The sequence below is a fragment of the Mizuhopecten yessoensis genome, unplaced genomic scaffold (genome assembly GCF_002113885.1).
Source record: "Mizuhopecten yessoensis strain PY_sf001 unplaced genomic scaffold, ASM211388v2 scaffold7529, whole genome shotgun sequence".
Classification (NCBI taxonomy): Eukaryota; Metazoa; Mollusca; class Bivalvia; order Pectinida; family Pectinidae; genus Mizuhopecten; species Mizuhopecten yessoensis.
The window spans coordinates 265,586-287,533 of NW_018407093.1; the positions used below are offsets into that span (position 1 = coordinate 265,586).

A 21,948-nucleotide genomic window follows, 5' to 3' on the forward strand; every position below is an offset into this window, starting at 1 on the left:
CTTTCGTCGATTGGAACAACCTTAGGTGCATTAACCTAATTGCTACTACCCTTGGAGTGTTTGTTCTAAACTTTACTATAGTTTATATAGGGGAACAACACGTTGGTAAAGCTTTAATTATATTTCGCCCGTTTCGTAGGGAATATTTCCGATCAAAAATAATTAAAGATTGGAATAATATGCAGGCAGCTAGTACATTTCAGCTATGATGTTATAATAACTAGGATTGTAAAATACTTACTTATTGTGACTTCTAATATATATTTAAAACGCACGTGTCCTTTTTAATTTTCAATATACATATACGTTTTACTACCACATGTCATTATAGTTTTTTACAATGATAATCGAACACATATATTTATTGGTTAAAATATTCATAATCTCTTAATAATACTTTTTATTATTACCACCTACACCATTTTGAAACAGCCTTAATAGACATGTATGCAAGCAAGGCGAGACTAAACCGTCTTAAGTTATATTGCACGGATAAATTGTCAGTTGACAATATTCAAGTGAGATGAAACATTTTCCCTATATCCGCATGGGTTGGGATCATAATCAAGTGAAGGTCGGTGACTTTTTATACTAACTCGGTGTTGCTATTTTTAGGAACAGTTTTCACTTTAACACGTCATTTCAATGGTAACGTCACAGTGTTCTCTGCCAAATGCAGCATCTTCCTCCGTACACATGTCATACGTTTCATCTTGTTAAACAAGTTAAACATTGTTTAGCATCAAATATAATAAATCAAGACTTTCATTTCGGTAAATATATGGTTATATAGCCCTGAAGAGTGATATTGACTTCGACTTCGTGTCGGTCAATAAAACTGTCTCATGTTTAAATAACCATATAATCACCCCCAGCTTAAGACCATAAATGATAAATATAATACAACTACCAGTTCAGCATGAAGTAACTAGGTAATATTGCCACTTTCGGAATTTTAGTAAGCAGTTAAATATATGATATATTTTGACCATCTGCACCAGACCGTTCAGTCCAGTGTAAACTAATATGTTTTACAATAATTTATTGTTTCATCGTGTTGTGGTGTATGGTCAACCGTGTAAGCTGTGGTTGCCTCCCTTTGACTATTAGAAACTGGCTGATAATACACAGTACATCTATTCCGGCATCCCGTTATACGTTAATACATTTTTAGTGAGTCAAACTATAAAAAACTATTATTAACTTTTGTGATGGTATGAACCTAAAGAGTATTGTACTGTTATATTGGACTCGTCTTCGACTTTGTTTATATTACTTTTACATGTGAATATCACATCATATACACCATAATTAATGTCAAAATAATTATAAGTCCATAAACATTTATTATCATTTTAATTGCCGTTTTATTCAATCACCATACCCATAGTTTTTTGTTTGCTTATTAACTCCTGCAATATCAACTATTGTGACGTCATCAAATGATAATCAAATGACGTTGCACACTCTTATATATTATGATGCAAATGAGATAAAATGACAAAATGTTAAACTTCAGTAATGACCTAAGAAAATCCTCTTTTGGCAATTTTCACGAACAGTCTTGATCATGTAATAAAGGGATCTAAAATGTGTTTCCGTTACTTATTAGATTGATGAAACTTGCCTGCGAATCGCTGAAAAGAAAAAGTTAGACTCGTTTTATAGATCTAAGGGCATGGACAGTTATGTTAGATCCTATATACATTATAACAAAACCATACTCTTACGGTATTCAAGATTATGAAGAATTAATAATGCAACTTAAAATAAGGCTGCAAATATACCTAAAAACCATAACTTCTTTGATTAATTACATTTATAGTTAAGTGCTAACTCCAAAATATTTCTATATATGTTTAAGCAAGAATACAGACATATTCATAACCTTTTAGCTATTAACTTTGCTAATGAGTTGATAATGCCAAATCATCTGCAAATGGCAATAAAATCGATATAAAAAAGTAACCTCATATACAAAATTGTTATATGAGTGGTTGTATTAAGACTATACCGATGTTGTCAGGGCCAATACTGACGGTAGGTATCAGCATATGTAAAGCCAAGACCGGGACGATGTGCCATAATCTGATGACAGCACTAAGTAATATTTATTTATAAGTTGTGTAAATAGTTGAATTGGCAAAATTAACTTGAATAATCTTCTTGTATTATAAATTATTGTCCTGTTTAGAATGTTTTCGTCGGTTAAATATGGTTATTAATAATGCATACTATTTTGCTTATGTAATCAACCAGCAGTTACACAGCTGGGGATGTAACTGTGGACGGACTTGGAGATTTTGAGTAGAGAATAGTAGTAAATTATAACATTGTTAAGTTCATACTTTCATTTAATGTCACTGTGTTCATAGCAATACTTTAAAAAAACTTTTTCAGTGGTTTTATTGTAAGTTGTGTAAGATGTTAACATATGCATTGCAAAAAGTATTATACCTTATCATACGTATTGCAGTTTTGATTTGTAAATGAATAATACATATATCAATGTAGAATTGGTGTTGTTGTGTTAATCAAACAGTTAAGTACACTATCGGTAAGTACATTAACGCAATATATGTATGTGTCCGTAAGTTTGTATCTATTATATGATTTCGTTTATGTTCCCCTTGATTACTTTCCGTCACTTTCTGAAACATTAAGGCGTGAAAACTGACTGTCATTCGGAACCTGTTTAGTGATTGTTGACATACGGTAATTTGTTATTAAAAAGATAATGCATAAATAATTCTATATTTACAGATATTAAAATGTAACAATTAATTATTTAAAAAATGATATTTCTATTTCAGCAGTTTTAAAACTTAACGCAGATGGGTTTTTTATATGCAAAACAAGATAAATTATAAAACAGTTATCACTCATAATCCCAATGGCAATAGTCAACGTCCTTGAAGACGGCTTGAAGGCAAAACTATTGGGACTTTGAGGGACAACTTTTTAAAGTTAAATATTTTCTAAAAAAAACCCTACAATCATGTATATACAGACACATTTAAATACCACTTATTATAGTTAAGAGTGTTTAAGTTGCTTTCTGTTTTTTAAATATGCTTGATGTAATATTTGTCGGGTGTATAGCTAAGTTCATCAATTACATCAATTTGTGTACACCGCATACATTAATCAGAATATTCAGAGTCATTATCACGTTTCAACAATAAAGGCAAAGCTATGCAGGTATACCAAGCTTTGTAGTGAAACAGTAATCATACTTACACACCTACATTACAGGTGTACCGTACATTTTAGTGAGTTGGCTAGTTAACATTTAATATCTGTATATATACATACACCTACTTTACGGGTTGTTACGTACATTGTAGTGACAAGTTGAGTAAACACACCTACATTACAGGTGTACCGTACATTGTAGTGACAAGGTGAGTAATCACACCTACATTACAGATGTACCGTACATTGTAGTGACAAGGTGAGTAAACACACCTACATTGTATATGTACCCGTGTACAGCAGTGATACATGAATTCAAACTGTTGGTCGTTGCCGAACAGGTTAGAGTGATAATATGTTTAAAATATAAAACGTAAATACACAATCGAATTGACTGCATATACTATATAATCTTATTGTTTGTTTGTTTTATGTTTCACGTCCTTGAAACAGCTTTGTCATATATGGACGCGTTATCAAGCGTACTCTATACGTCAGGGCAGGCTAACGGTCAATAAGGCAAACCGTATATTTTAAGTGAGACACAAGTATTCATCGACCGATGCATGGTTTACATTCAATATCAATATCAACCTATTTTGTTAATGTTATCAAACAATGTATCATTTCGTATTTTTCATATAAAAAAATACAATTGTAAAATTCACAAGAATATATAACGCAATACATTGTAGAGTTCTATGTGATCTAAATATAGATTTATATAACAGTAAACAACACGTACAGGTCGCTGTCACAGATTTATACCTAGGGTAGCTTATCTACATTCAGAACATGTTCCGGGTTAAAACACACCGTCAATATGTCTGCTGTGTGGATTGTGTCAGTGTTAGTTTGGTGTCTCTACTCAGGTAAGTAAACCACTAAATGTTTATGTTTTATCAGGGTCTTACGTCCTTCTTTGACGTCATATGACCTCTGGTTGTGATGTCCTCTCCTCGGGTAGTTATCATCACCAGTCTGTGTTGTAACAGTGGTATATATTGCCACGACCCTATATCATTGGAATATTACATGAATTCCACTTTCTCACAACAAATAATATGAAGAAGAGGTGTTTCATGTCACTGAATAAGACATTGTTACTTTTATAGAAAATAGAGGTACATGTATATGGATCAGTACAGTCTATGACAGGGTGTAGATAAGGAAATGATCCCACCTTACTGACCATGTTAAGTATACAAAGTATTTGAAAATTGAAACAGAAAGTAAATTAACGTCTCCTACTATGAATTGTAAACTGACTTGAATAGAATGTATTATAACGGGTCTGAAATAATTTGTAAACTACTTAAGCATTAAAACAGGAAGTAATTTTCCCCTGACTAACACTAATAAACCTGAAAGGTTTTCCTTCATATGAAGACAGAATATATGTTTTGTTGGTATTTGTAGTCATAACGACTAGATTCAAGGTAATCTTAACATGTGAATACTGTTTTACGTAACAAAAACACATGAATATTGCATATTGAAACAACGATATTATGTTATAACATAGAAAAGGGGAAACCCAGCCTTAATGGGTGACCAGCATTTGCCTAAGGGTTTTGGAACGATTTATTATATGTAGAAACAAATGAGATGTACTGTTATATACAAATATTATGTACAAATTTCCCCCATCTTTTCCAAATACGTGATTAGATTTAATTGACCTGAAGTTCTTAAAGATGAATCAAATTGATCGTACCTCTAATTAAACTTAAAAAGAATTGATCGGGATCGATGACAATTTTGAAGAAATCAATAGATTGTTTGCTCGATTCTGAACATATTTCCTCAAAACAAATTATTAATCAAAACTTTTGACTTTTCCACTCTTTTATTTACACTACATACAGCAATATCAAACTAAAGAAATTCATTGTTTCTATTATCATGTGAAAATAAGTTATTTGTGTCCTGTTACTGTCCGTACCTTGACGTGTATATCCATATTTGGTGTGTAACTGTCCGGTAGTGTCAGAGTGATGTCATGAGTACGTATCAAGGTATGACAGGTGAGAAAGTCGTGCATTAGTGAGTGAGTTTTCAATAAAACCAAGTGTACAGTCGCGGAATCGCGCATACAGCCGGGTCTATATGACATATACTTACTGGACGTCGTCCGTGGAACATATAACTATAAACACTAACACGACTTAGTAGTCGATGAAGGTAAATTATCATTTACATAAATATGTTCAACGTTACCGTAATGTAAAAATATTTCGGAAAAATAATTTTAATAACACTGTATCTCAAACTTTATCTAAAGGCATTGCTTTTGTACATTTCAGAGTTTTTTTAACAACAATTATAGTCGTTTATACGTGTTTCCTAGGGGAAATAAAAACCTTCAGACATTTACGAACACCCATCGGACAGAACACAGACATTCAATGTCTGATTAAAATAGACATAGGGACTTTCCCTAACAAGACACGTGTACTGGACTCAACCAACCTAAGCATTACATAAACGTTCTCGTATAACTTACTATTGTATGATGAGGCATGCCATGTTCCATGAAACAGCTAACACATCTTGTCGATGGCAAAGGTTGTTTGTCCTTTTGAGTATCCGGTTAACGTATTCCACGACGTCAAAAAAATACGTTATTACAAACGAGTATATTAAACTCTTTCCAATATTTAAAAATAACCACGAAATTGTAATAGAAAAAAATTTGTTCAAAATCGTACATCAATATTTCAAAGTACGTGTACTTACCTGCTGCAATGATACGTGTATTGTAAATATTATATATGCTCGGACTGACGGGCATACCATTAAATACAACCCACCATTAACATACCTATGAATTGAATTGACCATTTTAGGTGTACAAGGTGATACATCTGTAACAACGACAGCTAACCCAGTGGGGCTTCTGGGAGATAATGAAGTGGAACTTGTGCGTACATATAGTCTTGTATCTGTTGATACAATTTATAATATAGCATGGAACAGGGAGACATCAAAAGACTCTGGAACATATGAACAAATAGCAGGATTTTATCCTCCAGGATCATCACAGAATCCTGCAACGTTAATAAATTTAACAAACCCTCCTGTGTTTGGACGAGTTGTTCTAACAAACCCAACAGATTCCTTCCTCACAGCCAAGATGTAGTTTACAAGGGTCCCTGTTTATTCCGAAAACCGGCGTTGTTTCACAAAAATTGGCATAGTAATACAGGCCGGCTACAATCTAAATCAAACAGTATTTGTATTTGAATGATTGAGTTATAAAATACAAATCTTCACATAGCTGTCGTGCTGTAGAGTATTATGTAATATATGCCCATGCTAATTTGTGTACTGATAAGCAGCAATGCCTTAACAAATTGATTGAATATAATCGTACGGTACGGAATAATCCGGGTGGTGTTGGGCAAAAGTACTCTGAACATGTCGTGATACTTGTCTGTCATCACGATATAGATACTCAACAGAAATGTATGAAAGAATGTGTACTCGTGACTTATGTAATATATAAAATATATAATAATTACTACAACTTAGATATTATTGTTGTCACTGAAATGAACCGATTCGCCAGTTATATAAATATTTTATCGTCTTAAAAAACATATTAAATAAATAATATTTCTGTAAATAACGTTAAAATGGTACATCGTTTTGAATCGTAAATTGTCGTTGTCATTGAACGGCGTCATTTCCTGACCAGTTGATTGACTGAGTGATTTTATGTCCGCTTCATTGACGTGAAGTAGGTTATCCAGCAGACGAATGTGACCAGTTTCTGTGCCAGACTCTTTATATTACACATATATACATACTGTTTTACTGCTTCAGTCCAAAAATACGGAAATGTATAAGACAAGAAACCTCTGTGTCTGCTATATTTTAAATGACTAATGTATGGCATATTTTGAATATGATCGACTTACCTACCATATTGACTATAATGTCTCTTTCTTATGTTAGGTCGACGAAGGGGCAACATAATACCGACAAACAGTTACACGTTTAATTTATGCAACGTTCACATGCTGTGCTACATTTTGTTTATATCGAGAATGAGATTAAACATAAACCCTTTACTTCATCTAATAAACATAAGTTATAACATCTTGCTTCAACAATGAAAGTCATCTCGAACTACTCTCTTAGCCTACTAAGGTGTGAAATTTGTGAATAACAACTGGGTCCAATGCTGACAGCAGGAGGCCCGAGATGCACCTTATACCTGTGTATGAAATCAAAGGGATGTCAGCAGTTTGGCTAGGGGGTACCTGAGTTCATTTCAGCTCAGTTTCTTTATTTCCGAGAGACATCCGTCTCATAGGTTAATGTCAAACAATAACATCCTAGTGATGTTAGTACGTAGATTATGCGTAGATTATGTGTCTTCAAATATTCTATTTCATAACGTTAACAATGTCTTCAGACACTGCCAGGGTGTGTTTCATTATATGCAAACCACAATCAGTACAATTGCATCACCAAAGAAATTAACAAAGAATAACGCAAATAATTCCGGTTGTGGACTTTCGTTATCTTGACTTATCAGATATTAATAATAACATACATCATTTGATATAGTGCCCTATCTAGCTAACATTAGCCACTCCAAAGCGCTTCACAGTACACATATATACAATTAACACAATTAGCATATACATAATCAATACAAGTTTTGAGAAATTCGCAGGAGCTGCCTTATCGGGCGCTAACTACAGATGGAACAATGACAAATTAGCTGATTCTACAGGGACCTGGGAATTTGTTACAGCTATATTTTGACATAAACTAATGTGTTCAGAGTAATTGTACATTTTTAGGGGCTTAGATCGTACCGTTTAGGTCCAGATACAGCTGTAACAAATCCGCAGGTCCCTGTGAATGTACCTCATTTAAATTGTAAAAGTCGTCGTTTATGTATATATAGCACTTTCTTATACAATTGTCATATAAGTTTTACGTAGCTTTCCGGTAAAAAGGTTACCAGTATCGAGGCGCTCGCCGCTTCGGCAAAGGTGTGCTTTTCACAAACCGCAGCTATGATCGGCGACGTTTGCTCTTTTTTAGCCTTTTATCGAAGAATATGAGGTTGTTTAAGTTCAGTGCACGTGTCCTGTTAGGGACAGCCCCCAAGTGTGTTCGTTACAATCTGAACCTTGACGTGTATATCCATATTTGGTGTGTACCTGTCCGGTGGTGTCAGTGTTTGTCCATATTTGGTGATGAACCTTGAGCACGTATCAAGGTATGACAGGTGATTCGTGCATAAGTGATTGAGTTTTCAATGAAACCAAGAGTATAATCGCGGAATCGCGCAGTCAGCCGGGTCTGATAATATTAATAATAATTCGAAGATTTTATATAACGCTTTATCACAACCTGGTTCGTAGGTCGTCTCAAAGCGGTTCACATATTATTATCCGTGGTTATAAGGCCATTGCAACAAGCCTATATCTTTCTCAACTCCCTGGGTAGCATACAGCCGGTGCTGCAATTTCGGCGCTCACAGCTAGCATTCTACAGCTTTGGCACCGGCCAACCACGTACTCATTTACAACTGAGTCTATATACTTACTGGACGTCGTCCGTGGAACATATAACTATAGACATTGACACGACTTAAAAGTCGATGTAGGTAAATATCCATGTACATAAATATGTTCAATTTTACCGTAATGTAAAACATATTTCGGGACAGTGATGTTATTTACACTGTAGCTTAAACCTTTACTAAGGCATTTATTTTGTTCATTTCAGATTTTTTTTACAACAAATATATTCGTGTAAACGGTTTTGTTCGGGAAATAAAAAAAATAATCACAGACAGTAACGAAGTCTTATCGGACCGAACACAGAAAATAGACATAGGGACTGTCCCTAACGGGACACTTTTACTGGACTCAAACAACCTTATCATTACATAAACGTTCTCAGGTACTAAAACATATATATATATAATTAATACACCTTTGTATATCCCTGTGAAATAGCATGCATGCGTGCGTCATAAATACGACGTTATTACAAACAAGTTTTTTTAAACTCTTTCCAATATTTGAAAATAACCGCGAAATTGATAAAGAAAATAAATTGTTCAAAACGGTACATCCATATTTCTAAGTACTTATACATACCTGCTGCAATGATACTTGTATTGTAAGTATAGGAGATGCTCGGACTGACGGACATTCCATTAAATACAAACCACATTTAACATAACTATGAATTGTATTGACCATTTCAGGTGTACAAGGTGATATATCTGTAACAACGACAGTTAACCCAGTGGGGCTTCTTGGAGACAATGAAGTGGAACTTGTATGTACATATAGTCTTGTATCTGTTGATACAGTTTTTTACTTAGCGTGGAACAGGGAGAAATCAACAGACCCTGATCAATATGAACAAATAGCATTGTTTTATCCACCAGGAGCATCACAAAGTCCTGCATCATTACTAAATTCAATCAACCCTTCTGTGTTTGGACGAGTTGTTCTAACAAACCCAACAGATTCCTCCCTCACAGCTAAGATCAGGTTTACAAGTGTGGTATGTGGTGATGAGCGTAAATACCAATGTACTGTAGTTGGACTTAACAATGGTGCACATATCAATCCTATTCCGGCCAGTGTCACCAGTCTTACAGTCAGAGGTATGACAGTGTGGGTGTATACCATCCTAATATTTTCTATCTAATAAGGAATGTCTTTGTAATGGTCGTGTGCCAAAGAAAACTTACTTGTTAGTTTTCTAGATCTTAAAGTGTATCCTTCTATTACCTTGTGTTCTAATAATCGAAATATATAAACAACAAACAATTTGAAAGTATAATGGTTTACGCTACAGCTATGAACAGCAGAAAAACCTATTTTTGTTACTCTCTTTATCCCTAGTTGACCTATTTAACATGGTTTTTTTTATTCAGATAATAAATTCCCAAAATACGCGTGAGCATCCGATTCTCAAAAAGAAAGTGCAATATGTTCCATGTATACATACGTCTACTGAATGATTACAGCAAAGCCTAACGCCATAGCATTTAATAAAGTGGTAGTGGTCCCGTCAGCTGATGTCGAGGAGGGACAGACGGTCACGTTTACTTGTACCGGTAACGTTGGTCGGCCGGCAGGGACCTTTTTATGGACCAAGTACAAAGGTTCCACAGCCGGTACTGGTACCACCATAGACTCTACCACACAGACATCCCCTAGTACCGACTGTACCTTCACCGGCAGTAGTGTCATCTCTATACCGATGACCATAGACGACAATGGAATCGTTGTTAAGTGTGCCTTACAACACGTAGCCATCAGCGACCCAACAGACCCCGCCTACTTTAGACTAACTAATGTAATCAACGTGTTTTGTAAGTAAATGCGTATCAAATTATTTGGTTATCAATTATAATAAGATTCATAATGATATTGTATGTTGTTATGGCGAAAGTATTGGGTCACTTTTTTTTTCTTTTCTTATTTTTCTTTTTCTTTTGATTACAGTAAAATGTGAACATAAGGTATGGTGATTAATGTATTTGCTCAAATTGCTAACTGTGACGAGAAAAAAAAATTGTTGATACCTTTGTGATTAAGTTAAAGAAAGATTAAGATAATAAGTAATAAGTTTTTTCTGTAAACTCTTTATTCGTTTTCGAAGATGTACATGATGGTGTTGATTTACAACAAACAGACAAAGTGAGAGCGCCTACCATTACGAAGAGTCCAAACGCAGCAGTTCATTACGAGGACACCACCTTGACCTTGAGCTGTGCTGCCGAGGGTAACCCTACTCCTACGTATGTTTGGCGGCATAATGGAACACAGGTCGGCACCTCAGCACAGCTTCAACTGACCAACATCAAGATTGCCCAATCAGGAGACTATGTCTGTGAGGCCACGAACAACTTTAACGGGAACACGTACAACATGTCCAGTACAATAAGCATTACCATAGGTAGGACTAGATAATAAAGTGATGTCAGTTTAACGCCACATTACTATAAATCTGAATTAACGATATGGTGAAGGGTAGTTTTAACTTTATCCCAAAAAAATCTAATGATATTACCAGAACTTGCCTGTGTAACAAAGAAGTTATGTTAATATAAACATTGTTTCAAGAACATGAGGCATTCCTTTCAGTTGTTGCCTGTAGGGAATATAATATAAAATCCTCGATATTCCATTAGTTACGCCCTCTCATGTTCTTTGCTCACCTGCAACCCTTAACAAATGGTTATATGGCGCATTGATTGTAAGTGAGCGTGACCCCTGGAATCGAGAATAATAAAATCATATTATCATACAATAAAAGGAAACGCGGCTAAAACACCTGACTCCTCAAACGTTATAAGGGAGGCAATTCCGGTTATGTTATTTATCTGTTATTGAAATATTTTCCACTGGAGACAGAACTCTAAACGTTATGTAATATGATGGAGACACCTATTGTATGAAACTCAACACTTATTTTAATCTGACACATTAACGATTCAAGTTCGAATACTTTCAAAATAAACATTTAATGGCACCTGTAAATCAATATCACCCAGGGCAGGACGCAGAAACAATGAGCAAGAGACCAATAAACATCGTTTGATATACGATTTCATCCATTCAAGCAATTCCATTAGATACGATTTTTTTTTTTTTTTTTTTTTTTTTTTTTGTCTACGGAGATGTTGTTGTTATAAGTGGAGGGCATATATTGTTTTAAATAAAACGTACATTGTTTATACAGATTCACACCTATATACAGCGCTGTGGTTGTGATTTAAGTTCGAATACTTTCAAAAAAAAACATTTCATGACACCTATAAATCAATAACAACCAGACATAGTAGAGGGCGCTTGGTTTGCTGGGCACTGCTTGACGTATGAAAATACGGAACGATTCGGTACGTACTTTGTTACAGAAACATCACCTACCACTACACCAACGACTGCTACCACATCTGTAGACCCGGCGTCAGGAGCCTGTACCATACAGCGGACAGTTGATGACGGCGGTAAGAATCAACATATATAAACCACACGGTAGGACGCAGAAACAATGAGCAACAGACCAATAAAGGTTGTAAGTATCAATATATATATAAATACCCAACATAAAGACGCAGTACCAAATTATGAAACCACATATGCACCAAATGGCAGGAAACAGTACCAAAGAGCAGGCGACCAATGAGAGCAGTACATATCAATATATGTACCCCACGTAATAGGACGTGGTAACAGAGACCGACGATCGAGGTAGATACAGACTTATGTGTACCCCGACAGGACGTGGTTACAGAGACGGACGATCGAGGTAGATACAGACTTATGTGTACCCCGACAGGATGTGGTAACAGAGACTTACGATCGAGGTAGATACAAACTTATGTATACCCCGACAGGACGTGGTAACAGAGACTTACGATCGAGGTCAGTATAGACATATATAAAAAACGAAAGGACGTGGTAACAGAAACAGCCGATCGAGGTAAAATGAGACATATATAAACCACCGATAGGACGTGGTAACAGAAACAGACGATCGAGGTAAAAATAGACATGTATAAACCCCCGATAGGACGTGGTAGCCAAGACCGATGGTCGGGGTAGGTATAGACATATGTTAACCCACGAGAGGACGTGGTAACATAAACCGACGATCGAGGTAAATATAGACATATGAAACCCCTGACAGAACGTGGTAACAGAGACCGACGATCGAGGTAAGGATAAACATATCTAAATCCCTGACAGGACGTGTAAGTAGAAAGCCAAAGACAAATAATGGCGCTAAAGATGCATATGATTTTCTCATTGAAAACATAAGGTAGTGTTGCACAGTAAGTTGTTCATTTCATTTTCTTACAATTTGCAAGTAATTTGATGTTTAACAACATTGTTTGATATACAATTTAATTCAAGCGACTCCACTAGTTACGATTGTTTTTACTACGGAGATGTTCTTGTAATGAGTGGAGGGCATATATTGTTTTAAATAAATCATACATTGTTTATACAGATTCACGCCTATATACAGCTGGGATTGTGATGTTGTGTTTGTCGGTGATCCTGCTGATAGTGACCGTCGTACTTGGGATATTCATTAGTCGTGAGTATATAACTGATAGTCCTTTTATATACTGTGTTCATCTTATTACACGCTTGGTATTCGCGATATCATGATAGTAAATATCTATTGAACATGATTTTTAAGGATTTTCCTGCGTATTTATTTGATGTCGACTTAATAATTCCCGAAAAATGATAATACCTGTTATGTTTTTCATCTTTCTAAAGCCCTACATTGTGTCCATACAAATTTAAATAACGCGCGTAAAGTTTTCTCGGTATGTACATTTATCATACTGCATTTCGGGAAATTTCCGCTCAATTTTGATTTTCCCCTTCTCTATCCTCCGTAATAAATGAGAAGGTATCAGTACAGCGAATACAACTACAACATAATATTCATAGAAACGAATGTGAAGTGTGAAATTAATACTGGGCAAAAGTTTTGCTGAGTGAATTTCTATTCAAGTGATGTGTTTGTTTTAGGTAACAAAGGACTGCCTTGTTTGTACGTATAGTTCTATTACAATAGAATGCTGTGCTGCCGGGTATTTTTTCGTTTAAAATGTCCTTTTCTCCAACACAAATGTATCAACCGTTTATCGATGTTATGTTTGTCGGGGAAAAATAATGTATTAAGGATGTCAAAAGCATTTTTTACATAAAATGAAGATAAGAATCAATATGCAATCACAAATGCTAAATAGAATAGATGCAGGCTTCGCAGATGATTACATGTCATCAGGCAATCTTAAATCAGTATAAATAGCTGATATGATATCGTGACGTTAAGAGTAAGTAGAACAGCGATCGGACTTTTGATAATAAATGACGTGTATAAATGACATTTTACTTTCCAGCAAAATTTCAAAAATGAAGGCATCAACTCACTTTCAAAGAGTGCATTATTCAGGTAAACGGCAAATTATCTTTCAGGTTGTTCTTGTAAAGCGACAGACGAAATGATATTTGCTTTATTCCCATTACGGGCACTTGACGCTCACCTGTCACCTGTTACTAACATTGCTTATATATATAACTTTTTAACAGTTTACAAGAAGAGAAACTAACAACACAATGTAGCGCGAGATGTGATATGAATTCAGTGTTTTTTGCTCATGCTCATCAGTGTTCCTTGTGATTCTGTTGCACTATACTGCTTCTCACTATGACGACGTGATATAAGATTTGACCTAGATTTACGTTGATGAAACAGAAGTCGCTTACCTTCCGAAACACATGATTCTATTCACTTTCTACCTTGTTATGTTAATCTTTCCTTCTTTCACTTTCGTTCTCGAATAAGATTGTTTTCACAACACCTTCTTCTGCGTAAATGTTGTATTCCCCTGTAAAACTAACCTAGTAATTAATCTCCTAATCTTCACGGTAAAGGAGCATTTTAACTGGCATACACATCTTGATATCTGGATGAATAATTCGATTTAAAAGAAATTTTGATCAAGAATGAATTTTGTTTTTCAGTAAGTACAATCCAAGATGAAGACGAAAGGTAATGCTATCATATATAAACACATTGTCCTCTTAAAGTAGGTCCTCCCTCGGTCGATACTTCAGATACAACTATGCGAGAAGAGTGGTAATATAATTATTCACATTTCTTGTTATTGTTCAAAACACCTTCAAAAACACAATTAACTTGATATCGTATTCGGGACGTCTTTTCTCCGGGTTTTTTAAAGAGATAATGCACGGGTCCCCTCTGGGAAAGTTTTTGATGTAATGTAATGTAATGATGTAAGTAATGTACACTTTTTGTATTGATTGCGTTAAATAACATAACTTTTAACGCGGAACGTGTTAAGTATTTATAAGGTTAATAACAGTTACAATAAATAATTATAACGTTTGTTTGTTACTAAAATGTCAACTTGAAGGAAACACTGAAATGAGTATTGATGTCTCAACAGATCTCGATACCAACAACTAGACTCGGCTGATATTGCTGGACCATCTGTGTATCAGGCGCTCGGACAACCTCCTAACGGTAAGGTGATGTCTGTGTATGCCGTTACCTAAAGTAACGTGAAAGTGTTATGAAGTTAAAATTGTCGAAATATTATAAATTTAAAATTTGAACTTCTTAAAATCATGTCTTGATATCAATGTGTTTAAGTATTTAAATAAATGTTTTAGCATGTATAATTGTATATAGGACAGTTTGGTTTGATTAATGTTTGCTGAATATATCCCTATGACCGCACGTACACGGTTTTAAATTTTATTTTTACTTTATTTGGATGTGCTTTAAGCAATTTCATTGCTACGATTTGTATTTAAGTGTCACATACATAAGAAAGGAATTTGTTAATTGAAAAAGATAATCACACAAAAGAGATATTGAGTTTTGATGTCGATGTATTTTTGTTGTAGGTAAACAAGGGCGCTTAGACAGGTAAGCTGGATTAAATACCTTAACAACATACGGATGTCTCACTCTCTGTAACACATTGGTCAAACGTCACCCGTATATACTACACGGTCAGTTGTCTGGATTTGTCAACGTTACTAGTAGTTTGTTGTGTACTCCATTAACTCGTCTTTATACATGTTTTATTATACCTCTACTTATTTTACACTATACAAAAGTAACCACATAAACAAGCTATTTCCCCTCTAACTGCATGCCAGGTAAATAGTTCGTCTGGAGGGGTGTGATATTTTTGAAACTATTTCCCTCTGAAAATGCGGGAAATTGAGTGACGTCGTGGGCGGGGCCTGACCAAATATTGACCAATCAGCGCAATCGAATTACGTCGGCAATTTCCGGCAATTTCCGGCCAGCGGAGCCGTTACTTTCTGGACCGACCTTCATCTCGCATTGTTGTAGTTTTGTTAACAAAGTGTCCCAACTGTTGAAAAATTTGTTGTCTAATAATATTTAAAATATTGTAAGGGAGTGTTTGTATCGGTATAATAATCCCCCTCGTCCAGGACTATTTCCCTTGGCTTCGCCTCGGGAAATAGTTCTGGCCTCGGGGGATCATAAACTTGCTATTTCCCTCATAACAATACTTTAACTGTTAACTATCAATATCCAATGTTACCCGTTGGTTTTAACTCTCTAATTCGTGTTACAGAAATGATGATGTGATAGAAGAGAAGTCCGCGCCCAGGCTTTATGACGAGGTACATGAAACAGAGGACGGTAAGTTAACTATTAGATAGAGATATTCAGTGTTTATGACGAGGTACATGAAACAGAGGACGGTAAGTTAACTATTATATAGAGGTATTCAGTGTTTATGACGAGGTACATGAAACAGAGGACGGTAAGGTTACCTTCTTATATAGAGATGTTCGGTAATAACGTTGTGACATCACATAACACCGCTTATAATCCATCAAAATAGTCCTCACACCTCCTTACTGTATATACATGGAACGTTACAACAACACTATCCATTGTAGATCAACACACTTGAGTAAGGAACAAACAGAATGTGTATATCTTTTTAATTCAGTTATGAGAAGGAGGAATTGTTAGCAACATTTCTGATCTTCAATTTAGTATTGAAATGACATATATTGGATTTGTATCATTCAATGTAAGTTAATACTTCAGTAATACAATTTCTTTGTGATTATCTATTGTAGGTCATACCAGGTCCTACGTCAATATGGCCTTCACCAGGAACACATCTAGTGGTGGGACATAGCGTTAAGAACAACAGATTATGATAAAACATTTATAATCATTGACACCACGCTAGGATGAGTGGAGGTCATGCTGCATCAAACATTTTAACATCGCGGATATTTTGACGAGGGGTCAAATCAATATCAACTCCGTGTTGTTTCATGTAGTACTGCATCGATATGGATGTGATATTAATGTTTTTGTCGAACATTATTTTTTATGTATATTTGTTTTACCAATTGTTTAATTAATTTCAAAATATGTATAAATAGTGCATAGACATTTATATATCATGTTTATTATTTATATCGTACATATCTCTGCCTTGCTTTTATTTTTACTATTATTTGTAGTCATGTTTTGTCAATTAATTTCCAGAATATTACTTTTGTATGTTTATATAAAGGAAAAATGGAATATGAAAGAGGAATAGATAAAAAGGCATTTGCTTTGCATAGTTTAAGGATGCACTCATCTTAGGTTTAGTTCAGGTTCAAATCACGTTCTGATCTAGTGTGACGGTTTATATAAAAATAAACAACTTATGACCAATTTTACACGAATACATGCGAATGAAAATATGTAAATAAACGACATACCTATATCATGTATATACAGAACCAATTTTTTTTCAATTGAAAAATAAAAAGGCTTTATTCGGCAGCCATTTGAATATCCGAAATGAAGTTTATTTCAAGCAATGCTAAAAGGTCACTTTTTGACGCTAGATCTATCACTAAAAATGTAAGTGTAGCTGTAACGAGTTGATTTTTTCATGTTTAAGTTTCAAATATTCAGTATTATGAAATTAAGACGCAATAAGGAGGAAAATTGTACGATATTGATACATTTTTCAATTTTTAGACTTCTTCTGAAGAACCAGTAAATGGATTTTTTTCAAACTTAGTCAGCACGACACTTGGTGGAAGAAGTTATCAAATTGTAAAATGGGGTTCCTGCTTAGAACCAAAGGGCAACTCTTCTCACGTGGTAGTCGGGTGGTGCAGTGGATAGCGCACTTGCCTTTCACCAAGGCGACGGGTTTGATTACCCGACCGAACGTGGAACGTTTCGGCGTCACCTGTCCGACCATGTGAGTTTTCAACGGGTTTTCGCCCACCCTAACACCCGGACCAACAAGAGTGATTAATATAAGTTGAAATAACTTGTTTCATAATTGTTCTAAATAAATATAGTTCATATTTATATATTCGTTCCCAATTGGAGAGGGGTAAAATTTACAGTAGTTTATAAAGGGATACAGTACTTTCGGGTATATTTCGTCCATTTCCAGCAGGTAATTCAAACTTGGTTAAGGTAAGTAGAAAATGGCTAAATTTCTGAATATTTTCTGATCAATAATAATTAAAGATTAAAATAACATGCAGGCAGCTAGTATCTTTCAGTTATGTTGTTATAATAACTGTGATTGTAAACGAATTAACTTATTGTGACTACTGATAGATATTTATGATGCACGTGTCCTTTTTACGTTTTTAATACACATATTAACATGTCATTACAACTCTTTACAACCATTATGGAATACATGTATTTATTGATTAAAGTATTCATAATCTCTTAATAATACTTTGTATTATTAACACCTACACCGTTTTGAAACAGCCTATGAACAAATTGCTCTTAGCTGTGAAAATAGACGTGTGTGCGAGGCGAGACTAAACCGCTTTAAGTTATATTGGACGGAAAAATAGGCAGTTGACAATATTTAATTCAGATGACACATTTTCCCTTTATCCGCATGGGTTGTGATCATAATCAAGTGGAAGTCGTTGATTTTTTTATATTAACTCGGTGTTACTATTTTTAGTAACACCGAGTTAATATAATATAATATTCACTTTAACACGTCATTTCAATGGTAACGTCACAGTGTTCTCTGCCAAATGCCAAATCTTCCTCCGTACAAATTCCATACGTATCATCCTGTTTAACGATTTAAACATTGTTTAGCATCAAATATAATAAATCAAGGCTTTCATTTCGGTAAATATTTGGTTATATAGCCCTGAAGAGTGATATTGACTTCGACTTGGTGTCGGTCAATATAACTGTCTCATGTTTATATGCATGTTACCATATAATCACCCCAAACTTAAGACCATAAGTGATAAATATAATACAACTACCAGTTCGGCACAAAATAACTAGGTAATATTGCCACTTTGGGAAACAGTTAAATATATAACGAAAACGGTACAATCGAAAGTTATTTACAAGCGATAACTGTCATTAAAATGTTCGATATTACAAAAATATCAATAACGAAGCCTCTAAACCCTACAAAACATAGTAAAAACCAATGTGTACGTTTATCACCGTTTCAAAATAACCTGACCATCTACACCAGACGCTTTATCCCAGTGTTAACCTTATCTGTTTCACAATAACTTTTTGTTTCATCGTGTTGTGGTGTATGGTAAACTGTGTAAGCTGTGGCTGCCTCGCTTTGACTATTAGAAACTGGCTGATAATCCACAGTACATGTACATATGTTGTTACGCATCCATTCCGGCATCCCGTTATACGTTGATACATTTTGGTTGGTCAAACTATAAAAAATATATTTTTAACTTTTGTGATGGTATGAAGCTGAACAGTATTGTACTGTTATATTGACCTCGTCTTCGACTTTGCCAATATTACTTTTACATGTGAATATCACAACATATACACCATAATTAATGTCAAAAATCGTTTAAGTCCATAAACATTCATTTAAATTGTCGTGTTATATTCTATCACCATACCCGTAGTATATGTTTGCTTATTAATTCCTGCAATATCAACTATTGTGACGTCATCAAATGATAATCAAATGATGCCACACACTCCTAATATATTATGATGCAAATTAGACAAAATGTTAAACTTCAGTAATGGCCTAGAAAATGCTCTTTTTGCAATTTTCGCAAACAGTCTTGATCATGTAATAAAGGGATCTGAAATTTGTTTCCGTTACTTATTAGATTGATGGAACTTGCCTGAGAATCGGTGAAAGGAAAAAGCTAGACTCGTTTTATAGATCTAAGGGCATGGAAAGTTATGTTAGATCCTATATACATTCTAACAAAACCTTACTATTACGGTATTCAAGACTATGAAGACTTAATAATGCAACTTAAAGTAAGGCTGCAAATATACCTTAAAACCATAATTTGGATGATGTGAGAAATAGCTTACTCGTCATAAAAAATATTTTTAAGACTTATACAACTTATCAGCAATACAGTATCGCCTGTTACACTGCACTGATCTAAACCATGACAGAATCGAACGATCTTCCCACAATTTGCTTGGAACTGTCCGACATTTTCGGTGATGAATTATCATCTAGCGGTAATGAAACGTTAACAAATATTAAGTGGGAAACATTGATTTTTAACCAATTTATTGACACGAATGAAAGCTCATCCAAAATCGTACAATGTTTGAATGATCATAAGTTTGAGACAAGGCAAATCGTGTCTATGTCTAACCACAAAAACGAATCCTCACTCCGGTCATATTACAGGACCGTGTCAGCATCACAAAAACACTGAGTGGTGCACTCTCCTGTTTAAGTCATCCTGAGTAACAATCAACTGTTGGCCTACACTCTGCCGCAAGGACACACACTTCAAACGTTTTCAAGTATCTCTCAGCCACAGTTTCATAGCGGGTCTCTTGTAGCATCTACCAACTGTAGCCAGGTTTCCATGCAATCAACAAACATTCGAGTTTTTTTCACTGCTTTTTCAACTTCCAAAAATAATACCCTTGTGAGGGCAAGGTCGGATTATGGTATTGACTGTATTTATCCATGCGCAAAATTTGTTCTTGGGTTAAAATAAAACTAATTTCAAATCTAACTTTCATCTCAGGTTTCTATTGATAAAATTATTTCACCCTATATACAATTCATACGCAATTTAATGGATACTTAACTGTTGAATAAAATTCAAGTATCAACGAATAGTACCACTTTCAGGCAAACCATTGCATTCAAAATCAATATTGTAAGCAATCGAAAATACATATAAACTTGTAATTATATATTATATACGTGGTGGTCAGTACTACGGGAGGTAACTTTGATATTTCCATGTTATACTACTAGAACATCGTTTGCACCAAATCATGGTTCATAATCATATATATAACTAAAAGTACACTATTTTGCTTAGGTTAAAAATAACTGCAAACAGTTGGAACACAATTCCATTTACACGTGTTATTCAACGTGGTACGCACTCAAGGTCAAATGTACGTTCCTCTGCTTAATGCAGGTATTTTTATCAAACGATTTAAGGAATAGTGAATGAACAGCAGAATTATTATTTTGAACATAGCAGTAAAGATATTTTACAAATCGATTCATATAATTTACAATCGTATCAGTCAATGCATTCATTGTATAAAATCTACATAATGACTAAACTCATACCCACTACATCCTCGACTAGTACCACTCCAGACCAGAAATCAGAAGACAGTGTTAAATATCGGTAATCCAATAACGCCACGAAAGGTAATAAATTGCTTTTTACTTTAGCGGTTGTTAAACGCCAGGACGCTATACTTATATCGCTGACCGATATTTACTTAAGATGTGGTCAGTAGGTACTGACAAAATTAAGTGCATCCCTTCGCCTTACAACTTGAATATACAATTAAGATGTCATCTTATATACGTTCTCGTCTAATTAAAATTATGTTCAACCATGCATACCATTTTTCTTAGTGATCAAATGATGAAAAGTGATGAAAAGTGAACAGCCGGAATTGACAATATTAAATGTTTTTCTTCGCTCTACAACTTGAATATACTTTCTTATTCTACATTATAGTCTAATTAAGAATGTCATTTTATATATGTGTTCACCTGATCAAAATGGTTTTAAAACAGGGTTGTCGACAGTTAGCTGATTAACCGGTTACTCGATTGGAATACGGTTATCAAAATAAATAGCCGAATAGTCGTATATGTATTAACCCCTTTTGGGAGCCCCATGTTTACAAGCTTAGACC

At 34.7% G+C, this 21,948-nt stretch overlaps 1 protein-coding gene across 2 annotated transcripts in view; it reads left to right on the forward strand.

Moving 5' to 3' along the window:
• Positions 1-21,948, forward strand: part of LOC110453877 (carcinoembryonic antigen-related cell adhesion molecule 8-like) — a 52,835-nt gene that overhangs the window by 11,607 nt on the left and 19,280 nt on the right. The window contains exons 9-13 of one of the 2 annotated variants that reach the window (XM_021503069.1): positions 14,742-14,769; positions 15,188-15,264; positions 15,651-15,672; positions 16,358-16,425; positions 16,875-17,159. In XM_021503069.1, the coding sequence (XP_021358744.1) occupies positions 14,742-14,769; positions 15,188-15,264; positions 15,651-15,672; positions 16,358-16,425; positions 16,875-16,936 (257 nt within the window). In that variant the 3' untranslated portion in view covers positions 16,937-17,159. Of the gene's footprint in view, positions 1-14,741; positions 14,770-15,187; positions 15,265-15,650; positions 15,673-16,357; positions 16,426-16,874; positions 17,160-21,948 lie in introns of those variants that run through there. The other variant, XM_021503070.1, reaches the window with a different exon arrangement.